At 46.7% G+C, this 24128-nt stretch overlaps 1 protein-coding gene across 4 annotated transcripts in view; it reads right to left on the minus strand.

The window, feature by feature from the left end:
• The window catches only part of MTF2 (metal response element binding transcription factor 2), a 126069-nt gene that overhangs the window by 5047 nt on the left and 96894 nt on the right, over window positions 1-24128 (minus strand). For all 4 annotated transcript variants that reach the window (XM_033916832.1, XM_033916833.1, XM_033916834.1 and 1 more), the window contains 3 exons: window positions 19735-19802; window positions 17656-17826; window positions 270-381 (listed from right to left, as the gene is read on the minus strand). In XM_033916832.1, the coding sequence (XP_033772723.1) occupies window positions 270-381; window positions 17656-17826; window positions 19735-19802 (351 nt within the window). The remainder of the gene's footprint in view (window positions 1-269; window positions 382-17655; window positions 17827-19734; window positions 19803-24128) is intronic.

The raw sequence follows: 24128 nt of genomic DNA on the forward strand, positions 1-24128 counted from the left end.
AAACAGGTGTACATTTGTGTGCTGTTGAAGGGTAACCATAAAAGCCTGTTTTATAAAGGCACTTGGCTGTCCATATTTCCATTTACAAAAAACAGATAAAAATTAAATGCTAACTTTGTCATTTCATGCAGAAGCTGTGTTATGAAATTAACTCCTTTATATATCCTTCTAATTTTACTATTGGTTTGTTTGTTTTTGGCAACACATAGTCTTTAATCCATCTCTTAGGAAAAGATTAAATATCAAATGAATACAAATAAAATACTTACCAAAGGCAATACCGGCTCTGAATCTCTTTCAATCATCTTTTTAGTATGTGGTCCTGGCGGACGACCTACTGGCTTCCTCTTCTCCTGCCTTACTACACCATTATTCATCTCCCTAGAAAGAAGCCAGTAATTAATCTGAAAATCAACCCATGTTGAAGAATGAAGAAATGGCTCAAGCACTCTTAATCAAATATAGTGCATACAAGATTCATGCAGTACTACCGTGTTTCTCCGAAAATAAGACACTGTCTTATATTAATTTTGGTCCCAAAAATCCCACTAGGTCTTATTTTTGGGGAAACAATACCCAATCACAAACCCACAGCATCTTTCTATCCCCCTCCCCACCCCCACCCCCACTGCGCAGCTGAACCCCCGCCAACCCTTCCAGTTCTCCCTCTCCATGCCAACCGCAAGACCGACATACCATTACCTTCTTCCAAATGGTAGCGTCATAGCAGCAATCTAAACGGGCTGCTTCGGGCCTTCTACTGCCGGGGTGCTGCTTGTACCGTGTTGTTGACATCATCAGTGATGTGGCAGAGAAATGCGGCAGGATAAGGCATGAAGCGGTGCATTTAGATTGCTGCCGCGACGCTACCGTTTGGAAGAAGGTAATGGTATGTTGGTCTCGCGGTCGGTGTGGGGAGGGAGAATTGGAAGGGGAAGGAGAGATGGAAAGGTCATTGGGAGAGGGGACACGGGGAAGCACTGTTGCCTGTGAATCCAGCACTTCAACTAGAGCTTATTTTGGGGATAGGGCTTATATTAAGACCTACCTGAAAATCATGCTAGGGCTTATTTTCAGGGTAGGTCTTATTTTCGGGGAAACACAGTATATATAGGTACACAATAGTCCATACTTATTAGGGATTACATTCTAGTAGTCAGTAAGGCAGATAAGACAAATAAAAAGAGGAATAGGGTTAAGACAATAGGGAGACAACAATAGTGAAGAGCCAAAGCAAAGAGTTTCTGGGGAAGTTATAAACTGAGTAATCCTCCAAGGAAGGAGAAATTAGGTTCTTACCTGCTAATTTTCTTTCTGTTAGCTTGTAGACTGATATAGTCCTTACAAATGGGTTATATACCTCACTACTACCAGCAGATGTAGACTGAGCACAAACTTGTATATCAGTATAGCTTCCCCTCTTGCAATCCAGTCTGCCGAATAGCCAAGCAGAACCTAGGAAAGACTTCAACTGAGAACAGAGTGGAAAAAACAACAAATACTTATAAAAACATCCCTATAGCTCCCCAGCTAAGCTAGCTGAGCCATAGCTGCTGCTCTTACTTCTCCCTGGTCCTAGAAAAATTCTAGAACCCACAGAAAAAACAAAATCTACACACGAGCAAAACAAAAACCCACAATCACCGCACAAAGACAGACAGGGTGGGGAACTATACCAGTCTTCAAGCTAATAGAAAGAAAATTAGCAAGTAAGAACCTAATTGCTCCTTATATATCGCTTGGTAGACTGGTATAGTCCTTACAAATGGGACGTACCAAAGGGCCGACACCAAGAACACGTTCATCGAATACCGCATCCCGACGCGCTTGAACATCCACACGGTAGTGACTTACAAAGGAATGCAGAGAAGACCAAACTCCACCCTTGCACATATCCACTGGAGGCACTAGAGAACACTCAGTTCAAGAAGCTGCCTGACCCCTATTGGAATGAGCCTTGAGAAATTCTGGAACAGGCTTCTTCTTTAGAAGATAAGTGGAAGCAATAGTCTCCTTGATCCAAGGCGCAATAGTCTCCTTGATCCAAGGCGCCTTAGAAGTGCCATCCCTCTTACGAGGACCCGCTAGAAGGACAAAAAGCTGATATGATTTCTTGATCTCCTGGGTCCACTGCACATAAGAGCGAAAGACCCTACTGACATCCAACTTGCGCAGCTGTCTTTGCTCAGAAGAGCCCTCCCGACCACCCAACACCGGGAAGACTACAGATTGATTGACATGAAAAGGAGAAAAGAAGGAACAGGCCTCAAGACAACCCACTCCCTAGAAAACTCCAAGAAGGGAGCCCTACAAGAGAAAGCCTGCAGCTCAGAAACATGTCTAGCTGAAGTAGACACCGCAACAATACCAGATGCAGTGGAAGTGTTCAATGGAGTAATAGAGGACAGCCTCACCACAGTAGAAGTGGACTTGGACCAGGTATACTATCAGATCGACAAACTTAAAAGTGACAAATCCCCTGGACCGGATGGAATTCACCCAAGAGTCTTAAAAGAATTGAAGGTTGAAATCGGAGAGTTGTTGCAAAAACTTGCCAACTTGACAATTAGAACTGGACAGATACCGGACTGGAAGATAGCGAACGTCACGCCAATTTTCAAAGGCTGACAAAGCCGCAAGCTGAACCCGGAGAGAAGACCAAGTCAGTCCCCTATCCAGGCCATTCTGCAAGAACTCTAGGATGTTAGGCAGCGAAGCGCGAAAAGAGACCACTCCATGTGCATCACACCACTCTTCAAATAGACCCCAAACCCTCAAATAAGCCCGAGAAGTGGAAAGCTTCCAGGACCCCAAGAGAGGTGAGATCACTATATCTGAAGACCCCTTAGATGACCCCTTTCAAGAGCCAAGCCGTAAGACAAAAGGGACTCGGATCAAATATTGGAATGGGACCCTGAGTTAGAAGGCCATCCAAGAGAGACAAAGGAAGAGGATCCACCACCAGATGACTCACCAAATCCATGTACCACGGCCGCCTGGGCCAATCCGGAGCCACCAGAACCACAAGGCCCGGATGTCGAACTATGCGGAGAACTCTGCCCACTAATGGCCATGGAGGGAACACATACAACAGCCCCTCCGTTGGCCATGGTTGAACCAGAGCATCTAGGCCAGGGGTGCCCAACGCGTCGATCGCGATCGACCGGTAGCTCAGGAAGGCAACGTGAGTCGATCGCAGAGCCCATCCCGGGCTCTGTGATAGACTCGTGTTGCCGTCCTGATCTACCGGGCCTATCAGCCTTCCTCTCCCCGACGTCAAAGCCGCTGACGCTGGGCATTAGGCTGTTTTTGTCATTTCGGGGCAGGGCGTGGTGGCGGCAGGAGCAACAGCCTGAAAAATAAATCATCCTGGCCCGGGTCGGTGTCATGCTCCGGAACTTCTACCTCTTCCAGCAGCCCTCTCCCTTCTACCTGCTTCCGGCCACACCCCCTGCTCCACGGCTCTCTTCGGCAACTCAGCAGCAGCGATCGACACAAGCTTCTGACGTCGGGGCCTACCCTCTGCGAGTCCCGCTTGTTTCAACTTCCTTTTTCCACAAAGGCGGGACTCGTAGAGAGAAGGCCTCGATGTCGGCAGCTTGTCTTGATCACCGCTGCTGACGAGTTGCTTAAGAGAGCCGCGGAGCAGGGGGGTTTTGCCAGGTGCAGGTAGAAGGGAGAGGGCCAGATGCAGGACTCGTGGGTTAGGGAGCAGAAGAGAGAGAGAAAGAGAGAGGGGAGGGAAACAAAAGGAAATATTTCATACTGGGCTGGGCCGGAGTGGAGGGAGGGTGGAAAGATTCTGGCTATAGGGTGCATTAACAAAGGAAAAGGGAGGAAAGCTGAAAATGGAGATAGTGACACAAAGAAGAGAAAGAGTAAGCAGGACCTACTGAATAAGGATAGAGATACAGAGGGGACATGAAGAGGAGGTGAAATAGAGACATAGAAGTAATGCTGAAAAAGTGTGTGGGGGGGGAGATAAAGACATTGAAAGGGAAAATGGTGAACATGGGGTAAAGACAAGGACAGAGACAAATGAAGATTCTGAAAAAGTGGTGAGATAGGGATATAAGTGAGATGGACACAAAGAAGGGTGATGCTGGAAAATAGGTGGAATGGTAATTCTGACAGACACAGAAGGGAAATGCTGGATCAAGGAGAGATGGGGCTCAGGCTGGATGGAATGAGGAGAAATGCCTTGTTGGCCCGGAACTTCCTCTTCTACGTCAGAATTGACGTCAGTGAGCGGAATGCTGGTCAGCGCGACGCTTCTGCAGGGAAAGCTTGGGACGGCAGTGGCTTGGGGGCTGTTCCCCGATGGCGGTGGCAGCAAACCGAGTAGCTTGGGGGAGGGCACGGAGAAAGAAAGAAAGGGGGCAGACAGGGAGACAGAAAGAAGGGGGAACAGAGAGACAGAAAGAAAAAGTTGGGGGAAAGAATGAGGTCTGGAGGAGAGGAAACATACAGGAGGCTGAAAGAAAGGAAGAAAGATTGGATGCACAGTCAGAAGAAGAAAGTGCAACCAGAGACTCATGAAATCACCAAACAGCAAAGGTAGGAAAAATGATTTTATTTTCAATTTAGTGATCAAAATGTGTCGGTTTTGAGAATTTATATCTGCTGTCTATATTTTGCACTATGGCTCCCTTTTACTAAACCGTAATAGCATTTTTTAGCGCAGGGAGCCTATGAGCATTGAGAGCAGCACGAGGCATTCAGCGTAACTCCCTGTGCTAAAACCTACTATTGTGGTTTAGTAAAAAGGGAGGGTGTGTATTTGTCTATTTTTGTATTTTGTTACTGAGGTGACATTGCATAGAGTCATCTGCCGTGACCTCTTTGAAAAAATCCGGAATATGAATAATTAACATTTTCTCTGCCTTTCAGTGTGCTTTGTGTTTTTTTAAATTTTATTGTTGGTAGATCATTTTGACTTAGTCATTATAAAAGTAGCTCGCAAGCCCATAAAGTGTGGGCACCCCTGATCTAGGCCCTCGGCCTGACTGTCTGCGATGACTGAAGAAGCGGGGTGCTTTGCCGTTGACACTTGTGGCCATCAGGTTCATGAGGGGCTGACCTTAATATTGAACTATCAACTGAAAAGCCACCTGGCTTAGACACTACTCTCCGGGATCTAGCATGTGACAACTTAGGAAGTCCACTTGAACATCCTCCACTCCGGCTACGTGGGATGCTGATATTTCTTGAAGGTGCGACTCCGCCCAGACCATGAGCAGAGTCGCCTCCTGTGCCACCAAAGTGCTCCTGGTGCCCCCCTGATGATTGACATAGGCTACCGCCTTGGCATTGTCTGAAAAAACCCTGACTAACTTATCCATCAGAAAGGGCTGGAAGGCTAACGCCAGACGGATGGCTCTGGTCTACACGACATTGATCGACCAAGAAGCCTCCTCTGTGGACCAAGTGCCATGAGCTGAGTGACTTAGACACTGAGCTCCCCAACCGAGAAGACTGGCATCCGTGGGCAGGACCGTTCACTGCAGCTGGTCCAGACTCGCCCCTTGTACAAGATGGGGGGGTCTGAAGCTTCCAACAAAGACTGCCCCGAGCTACGCCTGGAAGCAGAACAGGGTGATCCAGACTGTGCCTGTGAGGCAACCACCTCCGAAGAAGAGCATACTGAAGAGGACACATGTGGGTCTGCGACCACCTCACTACATTGAGGGAGGCCGCCATCGACCCCAAGACTTGGAGGAAATCCTGCGTCTGAGGACACCGGAATGCCATAAGCAGGCGAATCTGAGATTGCAATTTGCTTACCTGGGCCTCTGGAAGGAAGACCTTCCCCAAGGAGGTGTCGAACAGCATGCCTAGATACTCCAGGTGCTGAGAGGAAGACAGCCGGCTCTTGGCAAGGCTGACTACCCATCCCAGCGACTGCAAAATCTCCACCACCCGAGCTGTGACCCGGGTGCTCTCCTGTAACATTCTGCTCGAATCAACCAGTCGTCCAGGTAGGGATGAATTAGAATGCCCTCTTTGCGCAATGTCGCCACAATGACCACCATCATCTTGGTGAACGTCCGCGGAGCCGTGGCCAGACCAAAGGGAAGTGCACAGAACTGATAATGTTGCCCCCACGATTGCAAAGCGCAGGAAGCGATGATGGGAGGCTAGAATAGGAATGTGCAAGTAGGCCTCGGTCAAATCTAGAGAGGTCAGAAACTCCCCTGGCTGAACCACCAGAATCACAGACCGCAGAGTTTCCATGCGGAAGGAAGGCACGTGAAGAACCCTGTTGACCCCCTTCAAATCCAGGATGGGTCGATAGGTCCCTTCTTTGTTTGGCACCACAAAGTAAATCGAGTACCAACCTATGCCCCACTCCTGCGGGGGAGCTGGAACCACCGCATGGAGATCCAACAGTCGTTGAAGTGTCTGATGAAAGGCCTGCTGCTTTCATGCCACCTGTGAGGGAGAAGTGAGAAAACGGTCTGGCGAACTCCAGAGCATAGCCGTCCCAGATCACTTCCAGAATCCACTGATCGGATGTGATGTCTGCCCACTTTCGATAAAATTCTCTCAGCCATGTTCCCACCGGAACCAAAACAGGCACCAGCAAGGAGTCATTGAACAGGACGGGCGGCAGGGGACCCGGTGGGAGTGCTACCTGCACCCAGTGGGCCCCACAAAAGGACTGCAAGCACTGGAAGAATCTGCATCTAGAGAGCCTAGAAGATGGAAAAGAGGCAGCCCCTTTACCAGAGCAGAAGGGGTGGAAATCACGCCCACGAGCAGCGTCACCTCAAGCCAGCAGCCTAGGCCTATCCTCAGGAAAACGAGGCACTTTGGAATCAGTGAGAGTCTGAACCAACCTGTCCAGGTCCTCCCCAACAAGAAAGAACCTTTAAAAGGGAACTTCGCCAACTTAGTTTTGGATGCCGAATCCGCCAACCAAGCATGAAGCCACAAGGTAAGGCGTGCTGCCACTCCAAAGGCCAAAGACTTGGCAGAAGCTTGCAAGAGGTCATACATGGCATCTGAGAGATAAGCAGCACCCAATTCAATTTTGGCAACTTCTTGTTTTAGCAAGTTCCAATTCTCAGATTTACTGTAAAGCACATGCTAGGCTCAACGAAAAACACGCCCGAGCCACTAGCCCGCCACATATCGCCACCTGGACCGACAGAGTGTCACATCAAAACGGTTTTTAAGGAGGGACTCCAACTTACGCTCCTCTGGGTCCTTCAAGGCCGCACCACCCTCAACAAGCACGGTATGGCTCTTAGAAATGGCCAAGACCACTGCGTCCACTATGGGTAACTTCAAAATGTCCCTATCCCCTTCAGGAATGGGATACAGGCAGGTCATGGAGCACGCAAAACGAAAATGGGTTTCCGGCACCTGCCACTGTGCGAGCATAATATCCCGAATATCCTGATGCATAGGAAAAGAGCGGGAAACAGAGCAGATCCCCTTAAGCTGGTCTGACCCAGCGGAGGCAACTTCTTATGTTCTTATAAGATTTACAAGGTGCTAACATAAATTAAGGGGAAAAAAACTCCCCCAAGGGACCCTGCCATTCCTTGCCCCTGTATTTCCAGAACAGGGGGAAGGTCACCTGAGGTAACAGAAATGAAGGAGGAGGTTCCCGCCAAAATCAGAGCTCCTGCGGCCTGTCATGTCTGAAAAGCCTGGGACTTTCCTGACGCTGAGGCCGAGGAACCATCCAATGCAAAAAAGGAATCCCCAGCCGTTCTGGCAGTAAGGGAATCCTTTGCGAGATACATGCGGCGGGGTGCCAATGAGACTCCCCCATCTCTCCGCCCTGCACAGCACTTACACAGGCCGGCCATGAGCACCTCGTGTCTGGAGCACAATGAGCATTTTTTTCCCCCCTTAAAAGTGCTCTTTGAGCTAAAAAACGCTCTAGCTGTAATAAAAGTGCCGGTTAGATGAGAAAAAAACAATACAAATGGCAGTTTTAAAAGGAATTGAGCCCTTTAGATTGCCACACCTCAGGATTTTTTTTTTTTTCCACTTAGTCAGAAAAGACTCCACGGCTCTCAAAGCTGGAGGGCTGACCAACCAGGGGGCCAGGCCACTTCTACAAAAATGTGGGGAGGTGGAGGAAGGTGGGGGGAGGGACACAGCACGAGACCTGCCAAGTTTAACACCCCCAAGGTCGGATGGATCCCCAAATAGGACCCGTTCAAGCTCTATTCGGCACAAAAGGGGAACCTAGGAGTCCAAAACAAAATTCCAACAGTACTAAAAAAGGAAGCCAAATTACCGTATTTTCACGCATATAACGCGCACGCTATACACGATTTTACAAACCGAGCATAACCATGCGCGTTATATGCGTGAGCGCGTTTTACAATTTGTTTTTTACATTGTTGGTTCCCCCCCCCATGACGTCCGATTCATCCCCCAGCCCCCCCGCACCGTTTGTGATGGAGAAGCAGCCTACTGTGGGTTCGCGATCCCAGTGAGCCCTGCGCTGCTTCCTCTGCTGCGGTCCTGCCCCTTCTCTGAGCCCTGCGCTGCTTCCTCTGCCGCGGTCCCGCCCCTTCTCTAAGGTTCTTGTCGCTGGAATGTCGAATGCCATTGGAATTTCATCCATGTTGATGACGTCCTTTGCAGTGATGACAAGTTCAGATATTTCTTTGGCGACAAAGTCACGGAAATCGATCAATTTTTGCTGCCAGTCATCCGGAAGTCGCTGGACAACAGTTGTTCTCATTCGAACCGATAGTCCGTTCCTTTTCATAAATTTCGAGATCCATGTGAAGCCAGCTTTGAAGTCGGGTATTCCTCTTCCATTGGCAAGTAGTTTTGCCTTCATCTGAATTGCAACGGTAGAGACTGATTGATTTTGCTCCCTTCTCCCCAGAATCCACTGCTTCAAGTCATCCTCCAGCTGAGGCCATTTTGGTTTGGCCCCACGACGTGCCCGTTTTCACGGATTGCATTTCTCCAGTTCCTTTTTATCTTTTCTCCAATCACGCATCGATGTTTCTCCAACATTGAACTCTCTCGCTGCGGCCCGGTTGCCTATTTCCTCAGCTTTCGCAACGACTTTAAGCTTAAAGTCCACTGTATATGACTTTCGTCTCATTCCTGGCATTATGGCGTTTTAGAAAAAACTTTACTGGTAAATTTAAATTTAATTGATAAACTCTACTAGATAAATGCAGAATACCAATCTGAAGAGATCAAAATTAAAATGTGGGCTCTACATGCAGCACTAATGATCTTTTATAGGCTTACCCAATAGCTGGGATGTGTTATATAGGCAAAATACTATTCAATGGGTCACTGGACAAATTACAAGGCCAGATAGACAACAGAACGAGATGAGGGGGGACACAGCCACGGTGATCAAAAGCGCACTGCGACAAAGGCGCGCTGACAACCCGGCGCAGAAAACTGAGCGCAAGCATGCTCAGACCATCTTCTTTGTCTGTAGATGGTCTGCGCATACTTACAGAGCTGGGAGCAGGGCGGCGATTCGGGGCAGAGCGGCGAGAGGAGAGTCGGGGCAGCAAGACAGGAGCAGGGTGGTGATTCGGAGCAGAGGGCAGGGCGGCGAGAGGAGAGTCGGGACGGTAAGGCAGGAGGAGGTTTTAATTCAATGAGCATCATGCGCGGTATACGCGTGTGTGCGCTATATGTTAATTTATTTACATAAATGTTGTTTTCCCACGCACTATACCCGTGTGCACGTTTTACACGGGTGCGCGTTATACGTGTGAAAATACAGTAGTCTTACCACCTGCTTTAATGGAGACTGAGGAGACTAGATTGCAAGAGGGGAAGCTATACTGATATACAAGTTTGTGCTCAATCTCCACCTGCTGATAGCAGTGAGGTATGTAACCCATTTGTAAGGACTATACTAGTCTACCAAGCGATACAGAATTAAGTACTTCAAAACCACTATCCCAGATCTGCCCGACAGAGCTGATGCAGTCCTGGGTTTGCCTCATTTTATGCAAGGATATGTAGTTCTGATTTTCCCATAAAGACTACACACTCTCTCATCTCACTTATATAGTTACTTATACACACTTTGTACATAGCAATGTAAACCTGGTATGCCCAAGACAACTGCTCCCCAAGATTGTTAACACAATACTAGAAAAACAATCTGAGTGGTACACTCAGTGTATCCAGCACCACTCCAATAGGCATCCCAAATTATCAAGGAATGAAAGCATCCAACAGGTAAAATTTAGCTCATAACTCAGTCTTGTTCATCCATATTGCACCAAGTCAGTCTATTGCTCTTAGAAGATACTCTCTACCAACACAAGGGCTTAGAATGCAGTGCAGAGCTGGTAACTGATGTGGGTAAAGACATACCTATGATGTACTCTGTGGCCCTCAACACTACCTAGGTTTCATAAATAGTTTTGACATAGTAGTTTACCCACAAAGGGAGAAAACAGAGCAAAGGGAATTTAATATGATCACAAAGAAACAGGAGATACCACCTTCCCAAAGTAGGAAAGCAAAAACAGCAGCGAAGGTAACCTGGGGTGCTCAATTTCTTTATTATATATTGGGACTCAGCACGATCATGTTTCGGTTGAAAGGGCTTGCTTCAGGAGTCTGGATATTGGTTGAGGAGATTGTGTGAATACAACAACCCGCATAAAAACCGCGACAGAGTGCACATGTTTTACGTTGTTACAAAACAGTACTTTTAAAGTAGAATGTGACCAGTTTCCGTCTAATCATCTATTGCTTCACTGCACAGAAAAGCACAATTACTTACCATAATAGGTGTTATCCAGAGACAGCAGGCAGATATTCTCATATATGGGTGACATCATCCACGGAGACGGTACGGACAGTATGAAAAATGAATTTGTGACCCTGGGCAAGTCACTCAGTCCTCCATAGCCCCAGGTACATTAGATCAGTGTTTTTCAACCTTTTTTGGGCAAAGGCACACTTGTTTCATGAAAAAAATCACGAGGCACACCACCATTAGAAAATGTTAAAAAATTTAACTCTGTGCCTATATTGACTATATATAAAGTAATTCTCTTGAATAGGAATCAAATAAACACAAAGAAAGTATTTTATAATGCTGCCACCGCCAACAACACCGTTGGCGGCGGTGGCACTCAAGTGGCTAAAGAGCCGCAGTTTGCCGGCCTAGGGACAACACTGGAGGGTGACCAGCTGTGCACCCCCTTGGGACGTAAACCCGGGGTGGGGCAGACTGCCCCCCCCCCCACCCTGGTATGCCACTATCTGTACCTCACTCCCTCCCTATGACCAAAAATTCTCCTTTCTTCTATTCCCCGTGTACACAACCATCTCTTTCCCTCCCTTCCTCTCTCCAAAGTCCATGCCTTCCGTGTCCAAACACTCATTCCCTCCCCCACCTCAGCATCTCTTTCCCTCCCTTCCTCTCTCCCAAGTCCATTTCTTCTGTGTCCAAAAACGCATTCTCTCCCCCACCTCAGCATCTCTTTCCCTCCCTTCCTCTCTCCCTCCCTTCCTCTCTCCCAAGTCCATTTCTTCTGTGTCCAAAAACGCATTCCCTCCCCCACCTCAGCATCTCTTTCCCTCCCTTCCTCTCTCCCAAGTCCATGCCTTCTGTGTCCAAAAACCCATTCCCTCCCCCACCTCAGCATCTCTTTCCCTCCCTTCCTCTCTCCCAAGTCCATTTCTTCTGTGTCCAAAAACGCATTCCCTCCCCCACCTCAGCATCTCTTTCCCTCCCTTCCTCTCTCCCAAGTCCATGCCTTCTGTGTCCAAAAACCCATTCCCTCCCCCACCTCAGCATCTCTTTCCCTCCCTTCCTCTCTCCCAAGTCCATTTCTTCTGTGTCCAAAAACGCATTCCCTCCCCCACCTCAGCATCTCTTTCCCTCCCTTCCTCTCTCCCAAGTCCATGCCTTCTGTGTCCAAAAACCCATTCCCTCCCCCACCTCAGCATCTCTTTCCCTCCCTTCCTCCCTCCCAAGTTCATGCCTTGTGTCCAAAACGCACTCCCTCCCCCCTTTTGTGTTCCGTGTTTGCCTACCAGCCCATCTTTGCAACTTTCTCAGCAAAACGAAGCTCAAGCCGCGAGGTTTGTCTTCTGCTTCCTGTCTGCCCTGCCGCACACAAATAGCCGAACGGAAGTATTCTCCGACGTCAGCGCTGACGTCGGAGGGCAGGCTTTGCTTAAGCCCTCCCTCCGACGTCAGCGCTGACATCGGGGAACGCTTGCGATCGGCTATATGTTAGCTGCAGGGCAGGCAGGAACAGAAGACGAGCCTCGCGGTTTGAGTTGTATTGAACTCCGCGGGTCCCCCGTCCAGCTCTCTCCTGTCCACGTGGGGCGGACCGCCCCCTCCCTAGACTGGTGGTACTGCCCTGATGGCGGCCCTGACCGTACGGCACACCAGGCAACATCTCGCGGCACACTAGTGTGCCGCGGAACAGCGGTTGAAAAACACTGCATTAGATAGATTGTGTTCCCACCGAGACAGATCTAATCTAATCTTTGGTTTATATACTGGGTCATCTCCCAGTGGAGCTCGACTCAGTTCACATATAATTAAGACTAGAGTACATAGTAGAAAACATAAGAGAAGGAAGAACTAATTAAAAACTAGAGGACATAAGAAAAGCATAAGAAAAATAACTACAGTGGAACCTTGGTTTACGAGCATAATTTGTTCCAGAAGCATGCTCGTAAACCAAATTGCTCGTATATCAAAGCAAGTTTCCCCATAGGAAGTAAGGGAAACTGCTTTTATTGGTTCCACCTCCTCCCCACCCCCCCCCACCCCCCGAGGCTACCGGCGCTGCTCCATTCTCCCCCCCCTTGAGGAATCCGACGCTGTTCCAACCCCCCCCCCCCGGGATCTGGCACCCCCCCCTCCACTCGTGTTGCCTTCCCTCCACCGCGATCCTACTTCTCCCCCCCGAGCAGTCAATGACATCCTTTACCTGACTTGGCACCAGTGCCGGTGCCCGAAGATCCTCCCTCTTCTGGCGCGGCCTGGGCTGGGCGGTGCGTCGGAAATCCTCCTTCTTCTGGGCTGGGCTGGCTTTGAGCATGCGCAAATGCTCAAAGCCAGTCCAGCCCAGGCCAGAAGAGGGAGGATCTCCGATGCACCGCCCAGCCCAGGCCGCGCCAGAAGAGGGAGGATCTTCGGGCACCGGCACTGGTGCCAAGTCGGTTAAAGGATGTCATTGACTGCTCGGAGGGGGATGCTGGATCGCCGGGGGGGGGGGCGCTCGTACAGCGAGGCAAGCTTGGTTTATGAGGCACCAAGTTTGCAAATGTTTTGCTCGTCTTGCAAAACACTCGCAAACTGGTGCACTCGTAAACCGAGGTACCACTGTATAATATTATCATTTTGTTGAGACTGTCGTTAAACCATTTAAAAATTGCGAGAACAACAAAGTTTTCAGGAATTTACGAAATAATTGCAGCTGGCCTATAAGCCTAATGGAGTCAGGAAGTTCATTCTAGATCTCTACAAACTTGAAAATAAAAGATCGACTGAGCTTCCCAGCAGATTTAATTCCCTTAAAGGAAGGGAAGGCTAACATATCTTTGTGTGTTTCTCAAATGGCAAAGTCTAAGGGTATTCCAACATAAGGGAACAAAAGGATCAAATATTCCATAGAGAAGCTTGAAGATTATGCATGCGCATTTAAACTGGATCCTAAAGTGAACTGGGAGCCAGTGAAGCTTTATCAACAGTCTACACCACAAAACATGCCAATTTTAATGTGTTTAAATCTTTATTGCTTTTCATAAATACTGCATAAAACGCACTAATAACTATACAATTATTACATTAAACAATTAAGCAATTTTAAGATTTTGGGGGTGCGGGAACATAGGGCTAACTCCCAACTATTGAAAACCCAAAACTGGAGACTCCCAAAATTGATCTCCAGGCTGTCAGCCTATTATTCACTGTGTCATGTTGTGTGCTGGGAGCTGCAGGAAAGATGCTGAACATCTTACAGGGAGATCCTCTGCCTCAAGAAATCTGGAATGTGGAGCGCTGGTATCTTCTGACTGCCTCTCAGACCCAATGTACTGATCGGAGGCCTCCACCCCTCCTAGAACTCATGCACACTAACGGGTGGAGAACACCGCCTGATCCTGGATACACCGCCATGGAACCACTCAGCCTGCACTCAAACCCACTAGCAGACAAACCTGGGGTGAGTAACGCTCTCAAGGGAACAATCCCTGAGCCCCAATCTGTGAAGGCAGGCTGTTCAGGTGGGTGCATTGCAAAGCAGCCAACCCCCTGGAAGCAGACATTGCCAGTAAAGTCGGCAATCTCCCGCAGCCAGAGATGTCTGTGCATGGAACCTCTGTAGCATGAAAACACAAAGCCACAAAAATACTGAAGGTAAAGAAAAAAAATAAACACTAAAAAAAGAGACTAGATCCTACTGTCTCGCTTGTAGGGAAGACAACTGGAAGACAAAGGGCAGTGCTGAAGTAAGAGGGGAGAATCACAAATATGTAAATGAGGTTTCCTACAAGAGTCCTCGCAAGATGGAATACATGACTCATTTGTCCAGGAATAGAGTGGGATTGTACATGCATTATAAAGGGTGCATGCTGAGTCTTTGCACTATGGCACACCATGAAACTGAAGATGCTGAAACCTGCAGGAATGACTCCTTTATCTCACTGCATTTGAGCTTGAAAGCCATCACAAAATGTCTAATGTTCAAATCCTTCAAAAAAGCATTGAGAAGAGTGGATGTGATGAGATTACAGCAGTGCTCAAACTCTGACCCTTTTCTGGTCTACCTGCTGAAGAGTGCACAAAAAGGTATGGGAGGGGATGACAGAACTCGAGTTTCTACCCCTCCTGAATAATCTCCAGTACCCATCTGGCCTATAAACTTCCCACTGATCCTTGGAGGTCTGGCTTTTGCCTTGGTGTCATAACTGTTTCTAGGGAGGAGTGGGACGGAATCCTGATTGTGGGCGCCTAGCACCTCAAACATCTGTCTTGTGTACTGAAATGATCTCTGCCCTTCCGAATACTGACAAAAACACCTAGAATTGCAAAAATTACCTCGATTTGACCCCTAGGGATTCTCGATTTGCTGTATGGTAAAGACTTTGGTTTGTGATCCTGTACAATGGCCATGAGGTCATCCAGACCGCTCCCAAAGAACAGTTGTCCTTTAAAGGGTAACTTGTTCAGCATCACCTTAGAAGATGAGTCTCCCTGTCCACTGTCTGATCCATAGCATTCTTCGGGTGAAAATGGCATAAGCAGAAACCTTGCTCAATACCCTGAAAATATCATATAGAGCATCAGCCACATAATTTACTCCTGACATGAGAAACCAATGAACCCTTCCGGCATCTGCTTCTGTATCATGGTGCAACTTGGAGTGGCAAGCACATGTTTTCTAAGATGCCGCTGCCTTTAATCCCTGAGCCTCAAATTGTTTCTTGAGAACAAAATCCAGGTTGTCGTCATTGGTATTTTTCAACATCATTCCACCTTCACTGGGGAGAGAGGTACGCTTGGTTACCTGTGCCACCAGGGTAGCCACCTTTGGTGGGATAAATCACTGGTTAAATTCAGCATCCATTGGATAAAGTTTCATCATGGACCTGGCAGCCCAAGGGGGCCCCTCCAGGACCTCCCATAGTCTGTTAACATTTTAGTAATATCCTGATGTGAAGGAAAGCATGTGGCCTGAGTCTTAATGCTGCTCATAAGTAAACACTGCATAGTTGAGGTCTGTGGAGTCTCTATATTTAATTCTTGGAGACTCCGTAATTATCTCCAAAAGCACTGAGGGCTTAAACAGCCTGTGCACAGTCAGGTCCCCTCCATGATCCACCCATTCAGGATCTGGCTCTTCCCGACGTGATGCAGAATCCTCTGCTACTGAGAACTCAGACTGGAAAAGTAAAGCTATGGAAACTGAATCCATATCATCCCAGTCTTCCTCTGACTGAACCATCTCTTGTGTATGGCACTGTTGAGGGAGAGAGACCCCTCACGCCAGCATCGCCACAAACCCTGAGAGTTCCATGTGGCTGCTGTTAAACAACTATGCTTCATACAGTATATTGATAGTTATGGAGCAAAACCATGCCCAGGACTCCCTGAAGTCCCTTGCAGTTGCTCCTGTGTCTCTTTGTGGAGGTTTTGCAGCAGGTGCATGGCTGCACTTAATCATAGATGCAGTTTTGCTCTTTCCTGGTTCTAACCAGGACTTTTGACCTGGAATTTGAACCATCTGGGATTCCACACCTCCAGGAGAACTAGAGGAGGCTAAACCCAAGGTTCCCACCCTCTCTCCTTCACATGTTGCACAGCATGTGGGACATGGATGGTTCTCAGCCTGCATTCCAGTGCAAATCTGGCATGAATCTAAGGTATCCTGGCCTGATGAGTCCATCCCATCTAATTTTAAGCCAAATCAATGTGTTTTGAGGCAGATAGAGGCTTTTATTTTAAAATAGGGAAATCCAAGATGGCCACCACGGCAGTAATTTTAGCGTCACAAATTGGCCTGTGGGAGCTACACTAGGGCTCAAAAATTTCTGAAAATTATGATTTTAGGGACTATCTCTAGCCCCAGAACCTCAAAAAAATAATTTTTAAAGACCCCCAATTTTCTCTCATACGTCATCAGCCTTGTACGCACTGTGCCATGCTTGTGCTGGGAGCTGCCTGGGCTGAAACTGAAGCAAGTGAAACAGAAGAGCTTCTGCCTCAAACAAGCCTATAAACTGGACTGCTTGCTTTTTCTGACTGCCTCTCAGACCCAACAACCAGTTGGAGAGCTCAACCCCCACCGTAACTTGCACGTGCAACAGGGGAAGAAACGCAGTCTGCTCTGATCCTGGAAAAAAAAACAAACCTGCCACTCAGCCTATGCTCAAGCCCTCTGTAGACAGAACCTGGGGCAAGCCTTGCTCCCAAGGTCCCTGAGCTCCTGAACTGTTAGTGCAGGCTGGTCAAGTGAGTGCACTGCCAAGCAGTCTGCCTCTTGGCTACAGACCTCTGACCTCAATCTGAGCTTTCTTGCAGCCAGAGATGTCCCAAAGCTGGGAGCCTCTGTAGCACTAAAAAGCCTCACAATCGGAAGGAAAAATAAACACAATCAGAACAGATAGGCTTCTACCATCTTGCATGTAAAGAGAAACTGAGGAATTGCAGGACACTACACAAAATCTTGTGGGAAGGGATTGACTACCCAAGAGTTCAGAATAATGTGCCTATTGAAATTAAATTTTCATCCTCCTTCTATTTAGGCATCCCTGTGTTTATTCCATGCATGTTTAAGTAGTGCTGAAAGCATTGGGCTGCAGTTCTGTGACTCGATGCTCCCAGAAAGGTATAATAATGCTGCTTGCAAGGTTGACTGCAAGCAGCAATATGCATATAATGTGGGAACGATTAACCTGTTGTACTGAGATATTGCAAGTTAGTCACTGTTGCAGTGCATCAGGATTAAAAAGCATTTTATTCAGCACAAGCATTAGAACATGCCACTGAAGCTTCTGTGCACTGTTCTAACTCACAGCTTATTATATTGGTGCCACTGTAAGGCTACTTATTAGGAGAAACTGGATTTTTAAATTTTTATAGTGAAATTGAAGTATAGAATACATATATTATTATATTTTAATTACAGGATAACAATTCTGAAACATCTTATTTGTTACCTTATAACAGGTAATGGTTTTGACGATTTTCTGCCCTTGATTTTGAACTCATGAGTGGTTCCTTCTGGCTCTTTCTCTGCTTTGAAGGCAACATTTGGTGGTATTGGAGGAACTCGAATTCTTAAGCCAAACAAATGCTTTTTTTTCTTTATTTCTTTTCCAGACATAAACCTAAGAGAATGATACATTAACAGTTTCATAGAGATACAACTGCACATGTTCATAAAAGAGCATTCTACAAATATATATAGTAAAAAATTATAATATTGGTAGCGCTATAGAAATAATAAATTGTTGTTCTTTGAGTAGATCCTACTTCCTGATTGTGTTTAGAGCTATATCCCTGTAGTAGAGAATGACACGGTGACTGTTACCCGCAGCTAGCCACAGGTAACCCACCGAAACAGGGAGGAAAAAAACCTGGTTGTCACAAGTATGGGGACAAGGCCATTCACTACCCCATGAAGCGGTGAATGGCCTTGTCAACCGCAGTTAAGTTTTTTGCGCGCATTGCCTCACTTATCACCCCTTGTGATCATGTAGTCCAGCAGCCCTCTATCTCCTTCCTCCCGATCGCCGTAGTCCTGGCATCTCCCTCCCTCCTTTCCCCTCACCTTCGTTGGCGATTTTCATTTTTTTGTCTCCGAGCAGCACGAGCCTTTCAACAAGTCGTGCGCAGCAGCCTGAAACTTCTCCTTTGAAGGGACATGGAGAGAGAGAGAACAGACACTGAAGGGAAATGGGGAGGAGAGAGTGGAGAGCAGACGCTGCATGGAAGTGGGTAGGAGAGAGAGAGGGGAACACACTGGAAGGAAGTGGAGAGAAATGGGGAGAGAGGAACAGATGCTGCATGGAACTGGGTAGAAGAGAGAGGGGAGAAGACGCTGAAGGAAAGTGGGGAGAGGAGCTAGTGGAACAGACGCTGAAGGGAAGTGGGAAGGAGAGACAGAGGGGAGAAAATACTAGATGGAAGGAGGAGGATAAAGAAAAAAGGCACATGCTGGATTAGGGAGACAGATACCAGATCTGAGGGGTGGAGAGAGATGCTAAAAACTACCTGGGGGAGGGAAGAAAAGATGGAAGGGAAGAAGACTGATGACAGACTATGGGGGGAACGGAGGGAAGAAGATGGGTGCCAGGCCAATGGGGGTGGAGGGAGAGATGGAAGGGAGAGGCACAGTTTCTGGTAGAAGCATAGAAATAGAGCAGATTCCATATGGAACAGGCAGAGAGAAGGCAGACAGTGGATAGAAGGAATACAATGACAAGAAGATGAGGAAAGTAGAAACCAGGCAACAAAAGTAGAAAAAAAATTCTATTTCGTTTCTTTTTTTTTTGCTTTAGGATAAAGTAGTATATTAGTTGTTTTGATAAACATTTATAAACAAAGCCTTGCCAGCAAGAACTCTGATTTATAAAATGACAACTGTACAGAATATTGTTTCTTTTTATGCTTTAATAAAATAAGTTCAGTATAAAACTATTCAAGGCTTGTGCGGATGGGATCAAATAGTTTGCGGAGACGGGGAACTGAGCTTGCGGAGACAGGGCCAAGCTCGCAAGGATGGGGCAGAGATGGGGACAAACTTTTTCCCTGTGTCATTCTCTACCCTGTAGTCAAGTGTTCTGTCCATTAGAGCTAACAGCATTCAGGTGCATGGCAACAGGAATCTTCTTGGGCCCTGCCACTGCAGGGACTGTACCTGTTCAGCTTAGGGAAAGCACTGAGTGGTTCAGTCCTAGTGACTTCCCCTCCTGCCCTTGACCAGTAAGGGAACCCCTATCCCTAGTCAGTTGTGCTAGGGAAGTAGAGAAGAAAAATTAAGGAAAAGACTAATAAAATATTCAGTTATTACATCACAGTTGAAAAGGTGGGTGATACCTAACCACCTCACAATCTATGAGCCAGAATATCACCACATAAAACTCAACAATGAAAGCCTTTGCTCTTAAAAATCCCGCTGTCTGCCACCAATAGTAGTTGATATTTGGGCTATGTTTAAACAAATTTGGAAAGCTTTAAGTGTAGAAGTTATTGTAACAAATGAAAAATTGTATCATATACTATTAGAAACTTACATGGTCTTGTTTTCATTTAGTGCTTCCAGAATGTGTTCATATCTTTCAGATTTTGGTGTCTCCCCTAGCTATATAAAATAATAGCAAATTATGTTATTGCACTCTTAAATATGCAAATTGATCTTAAATGCATATTTATGACTGATTTCATCTTTCAGTTTCTCACTATATTATTTAAATACCCACAAACAGTTCCCATTATCTCATATTTGGTTTTTATTCCATCCTGTTCCTAAAACACTTACTGAAATGGAACCATTCTGCTATCTAGCCAAACAATGACCATGGACTTGGTTTCTTGCCTCAATCCCCTACTCTATCTTCTTCTTTGGCACAAATCTCAAATTTAAATGTCAAGGAAGACAGCATGAAATTCATTGTAAGAATGCATATTTTGCTTTATTACAAGTCATTCTTTCTGCAAGAAACACCTCATTATCTTGATTGTGCCTATCCATCTTTGTCTATAAGTTACAGTACTCTAGATCAGCCACATGAGGTACAGTGTCAGTCAAGAGAGGTACAGTATCAGTCAGGTTAGGAGTAATGTATTTGATATACCTCCTTTCTGTGGTATAAGCATAGTTTACATGTTATATTCAGGTACCTTCTCTGTCCCTAGATATATTAGTGATAGGAAGAAGTGCAAAAGTGGCATGGTGAGACTCAAAGGTGAAGGTGCAAAATATCTAGAAGCTGATAAAGAAAAGGATGAATTGCTTAACAAATATTTCTGTTCTGTACAGGTTCATGGCTGAAGCGCTGGGAGCGGGACCACTGAAGACAAACATGAATAAGGATGGAGGAGTGGTAGAACCTGATCGATTTTCAGAGGGTTGTGTTCGTGAGGAGTAGCTAAAATAAAGGTAGACAAAGCGATGGGGCCATATGGTGTATATTCGAGGGTACTGAAGGAACTCAGGGAAGTTCTGGTGGGTCCACTGACTGACCTTTTCAACGAGTCTCTAGAGTCGGGAGTAGTACCGGAGGACTGGAGAAGAGTGGATGTGGTCCCTCTCCACAAAAATGGAAGTAAGGAAGAAGTAGGGAATTACAGGCCGGTAAGTCTGACTTCTGTGGTAAGCAAATTAATGGAAATGCTTTTAAAACAGAATGGTGAAGTTTCTGGAATCCTGTGGATTACAGGACTGGAGGCAGCATGGATTCATTAGAGGTAGGTCTTGTCAGGCAAATCTGATCAATTTCTATGACTGGTATATGCTCCAGCACAAAACATCTAAACTCCTCAAAAGAATGCTGTTTTTCCACACAATGACAAGTTAGTACATCCACTTGCCATTTATGGGCTATGTTAGAACGATGTTCGAACAATCTGGTTTTCAAACTGAAAGACCTTTTATGCCCTTCTGATGTTTGGTCTGAGAGAGTGGCGGGAAGGTTGGGTCTTTTCCGCTGCAATCAATGTACAGCATGTCCTTTGATTTGTGAAGGAGCATTGGTGGAGATTCCTGGCAGGAAGACCTGGACGATGACATGTGGTGCTACGTGTGAAACAGTGAGTGTGGTTTACGCAATCATCTGTCCATGTGATTTGTGCTATATTGGCCACACAGCACACAGTTTGAAAACCAGATTGTTTGAACATCGTTCTAACATAGCCCATAAACGGCAAGTCGATGTACTAACTCGTCATTGTGTGGAAAAACAGCATTCTTTTGAGGAGTTTAGATGTTTTGTGCTGGAGCATATACCAGTGACGTCACGGAGGGTTGACGTGAAGATGAAGCTACAGAGTGAACAGAGATCGATCTTCTTTTTGGATACTATTTGGCCCAAAGGCCTTAGTTAGAAAATAGAATGGTGTGCATTCTATTAATTGTGGATTTTGTGTTGGTTTTTTATTTTTGGTTTTCTTGCTTAGTTTCCTGCAAAAGTGACGTCATGTAACGTGGAGCTTTAATTCAGGAGCCATTTTGATGCCAACAGTTGACGGAGCAGGAATGAACGAGAGCTTGTCGTGGAATTTTCCCTGATGCAGCCACAGGTTGGCGAAACAAGAGCCTTGTTGGAAGTACAGCCATTTATCTTCACTTGAGATCTGTGGGTGCTTTAATAAGAACATCATGTCACTGGATGGAGCTGTGTATCATCTGTGAAGATAGGTGTGATTTTTAGTCTCTTGTTCGTTTTTCCTTTTCCCTGTGCACAGTGGTGGGATGTTTCCCTGTTTTTGAAAATAACATTTTGAGATGAGTGGAGTTTTTTTGCCTGTGATACAGGATAAGAATGGCTTAAAAACTCATTGGGTTGTCGTCTGCATATTATTGATGGTTGAGGCTTTTTCTCCACTTTTGAGTAAATGGTTTTGTGTGGGCACTTCCACCACTTGGCGAATAACATTTGTTCTAGGTTTTTGAATTATATTTTGTTATTAATATTTTTGTTCTTGAGACATTTAAATACCTACGTGATGTAAATGTGCATGAGTTGAGTCTTTCATTTGAAAGGAAGCTCTGGAATAAGAGGGCATAGGATTAAGTTAAGAGGTGATAAGTCTCAGGAGTAATCTAAGGAAATATTTTTTTACAGAAAGGGTGGTAGATGTGTGGAACAGTCTCCCATTAGAGGTGGTGGAGACAGACTGAATTCAAGAAAGCCTTGGATAGGCACGTGGGATCTCAGAGAGGAAGAGATAATGGTTACTGTGGATAGGCAGACTGGATGGGCCATTTGGTTTTTATCTGCCATCATGTTTCTATGCAAGAGCTCTAGAGTAGAGAGCTGCATGGGAATGGGGTTCAACAGGAATCCTGAGGGGATGGAGGCACCTCAAAGGGCTCTCACCAGTGTGTGTCCAAGCAGCTCCTCCGTCTTCCTGCCCTCCAGCCATACTCGTCCCTGCACAAAGTCACATGCAGCACTCCCCGCACGCCACCCGCAGCTGACCTTGAAGCTTTCCCTCTGATGTCAGAGCTGACGTCAAAGGGAAGTCTTCCGGATCAGCGACATACAGCGTGCAGGAACCACTGCTCTCAGACCTACAAAGGAGGGTTCACTTAGGAGCACTTGTTGAGGGACAGCAAGGAGAGAACAGCCAGTAGGGTGCTTCTTCTTTTGTTTTCAGTGGCACAGGTTGGTTGACCACAGTGCTGTTCCCACTGAAGGGTCTGGCGCACAGTTTCAGGGAAGTGCTACAACAGTGGGCAGGGATCCGCAAAGGAGAGAGCAGGCACATCGGCAGCCAGATCAAAGGAAATTGCAGCAGAGCAAAGTCCATCAGATGCAGTTCCAGAGTCGACAGAAAAAGAATCACACTGGGACATGGTAGGGGCATAAACTTGGGACAAAGGCAGAAAGGAAGGAAGGAGGGAGGGGGCATGAACCTGGAACACGGGAGGGAGTGCGATTGGACCCAGAAGGAAGAGAGTAAGGGGCCGCAAACTTGGGACGTAGGATGGAGAGAGGGAAAGAGATGCTGAGGTAGGGGAGGGAATAGAAAGGGAGAATTGTTAGGCATGAGTGTGTGGGAAAGAGATGATACAACTGGGGAATGGAAGAGGAGAATTGTTGGGCATAGGGAGGGAGAGGAGGGAGGTAGAGATACATGGGGAACAGAAAGATGAGAGGGAGAAATTTTGGATATGTTTGGGGAGAGGGGACAGATTGAAAGGGATGCAAGAGGCAGGAATATTGGACTTAGTGGTGGAGGGAGAGATGTGGCATGGTGCCGGAGAGGGATTATAGAAGGAGAAATGTTGAGCATGGGCAAATGATGCTATACATGGTCTGGGGGATGAGAGGGGGGAAGTGTTGGATGTGGCAGTAGAGGGGGTGGGTACTCTGGACCCCTCTCTCTCCCCACTCCCTTTGCAGCAAGAGAGAGATTGAGAGATTGTAGACAGTGAGAGAGAGGGAGACATGTTGCACATGGGAGGTGGAGGAGAAAAGAAGAAATGCTGTGCAGAAATGGGGAGGGTAAAAAGAAGGAGAATGATGCAGGATAGAAGGAGTGAGGATGCTGTACAATGGGAGGAAGGGAAGAGAGAAATGCTGGACCATGGTAGGAAGAACCAATGGACAGCATCAGCTTGAAGAAGAACTTGCAGAAGAGAGGAAAGCAGAAAAAAAGGGAAACTGGAATCAACTCGATGGAAAAATATATCTCCAGACAACAAAGGTAAAAAAAGGAATTTATTGACTGAAATTTATAGCAGATGTCTTTGTATTGTGTTCAACAGAAAAGGAATTGCATTTCTGGTTTTATTTCTCCAGTGTTGAAGTACCTACTTACTCTTGATGTGGCTGATGGTGATCCCCAAACACTGCCAGTTGAGGATCTCCTCCAAAGATGGCCAGAACTTCCCTCCACCAAGCGTAGCAGTCACTGGCAGTACCCCTGAGCCATTGAGGTGCCAAAGGGCAAAAGGGATCCC

Source organism: Geotrypetes seraphini, chromosome 12, assembly GCF_902459505.1.
Source record: "Geotrypetes seraphini chromosome 12, aGeoSer1.1, whole genome shotgun sequence".
NCBI classification, from domain to species: domain Eukaryota; kingdom Metazoa; phylum Chordata; class Amphibia; order Gymnophiona; family Dermophiidae; genus Geotrypetes; species Geotrypetes seraphini.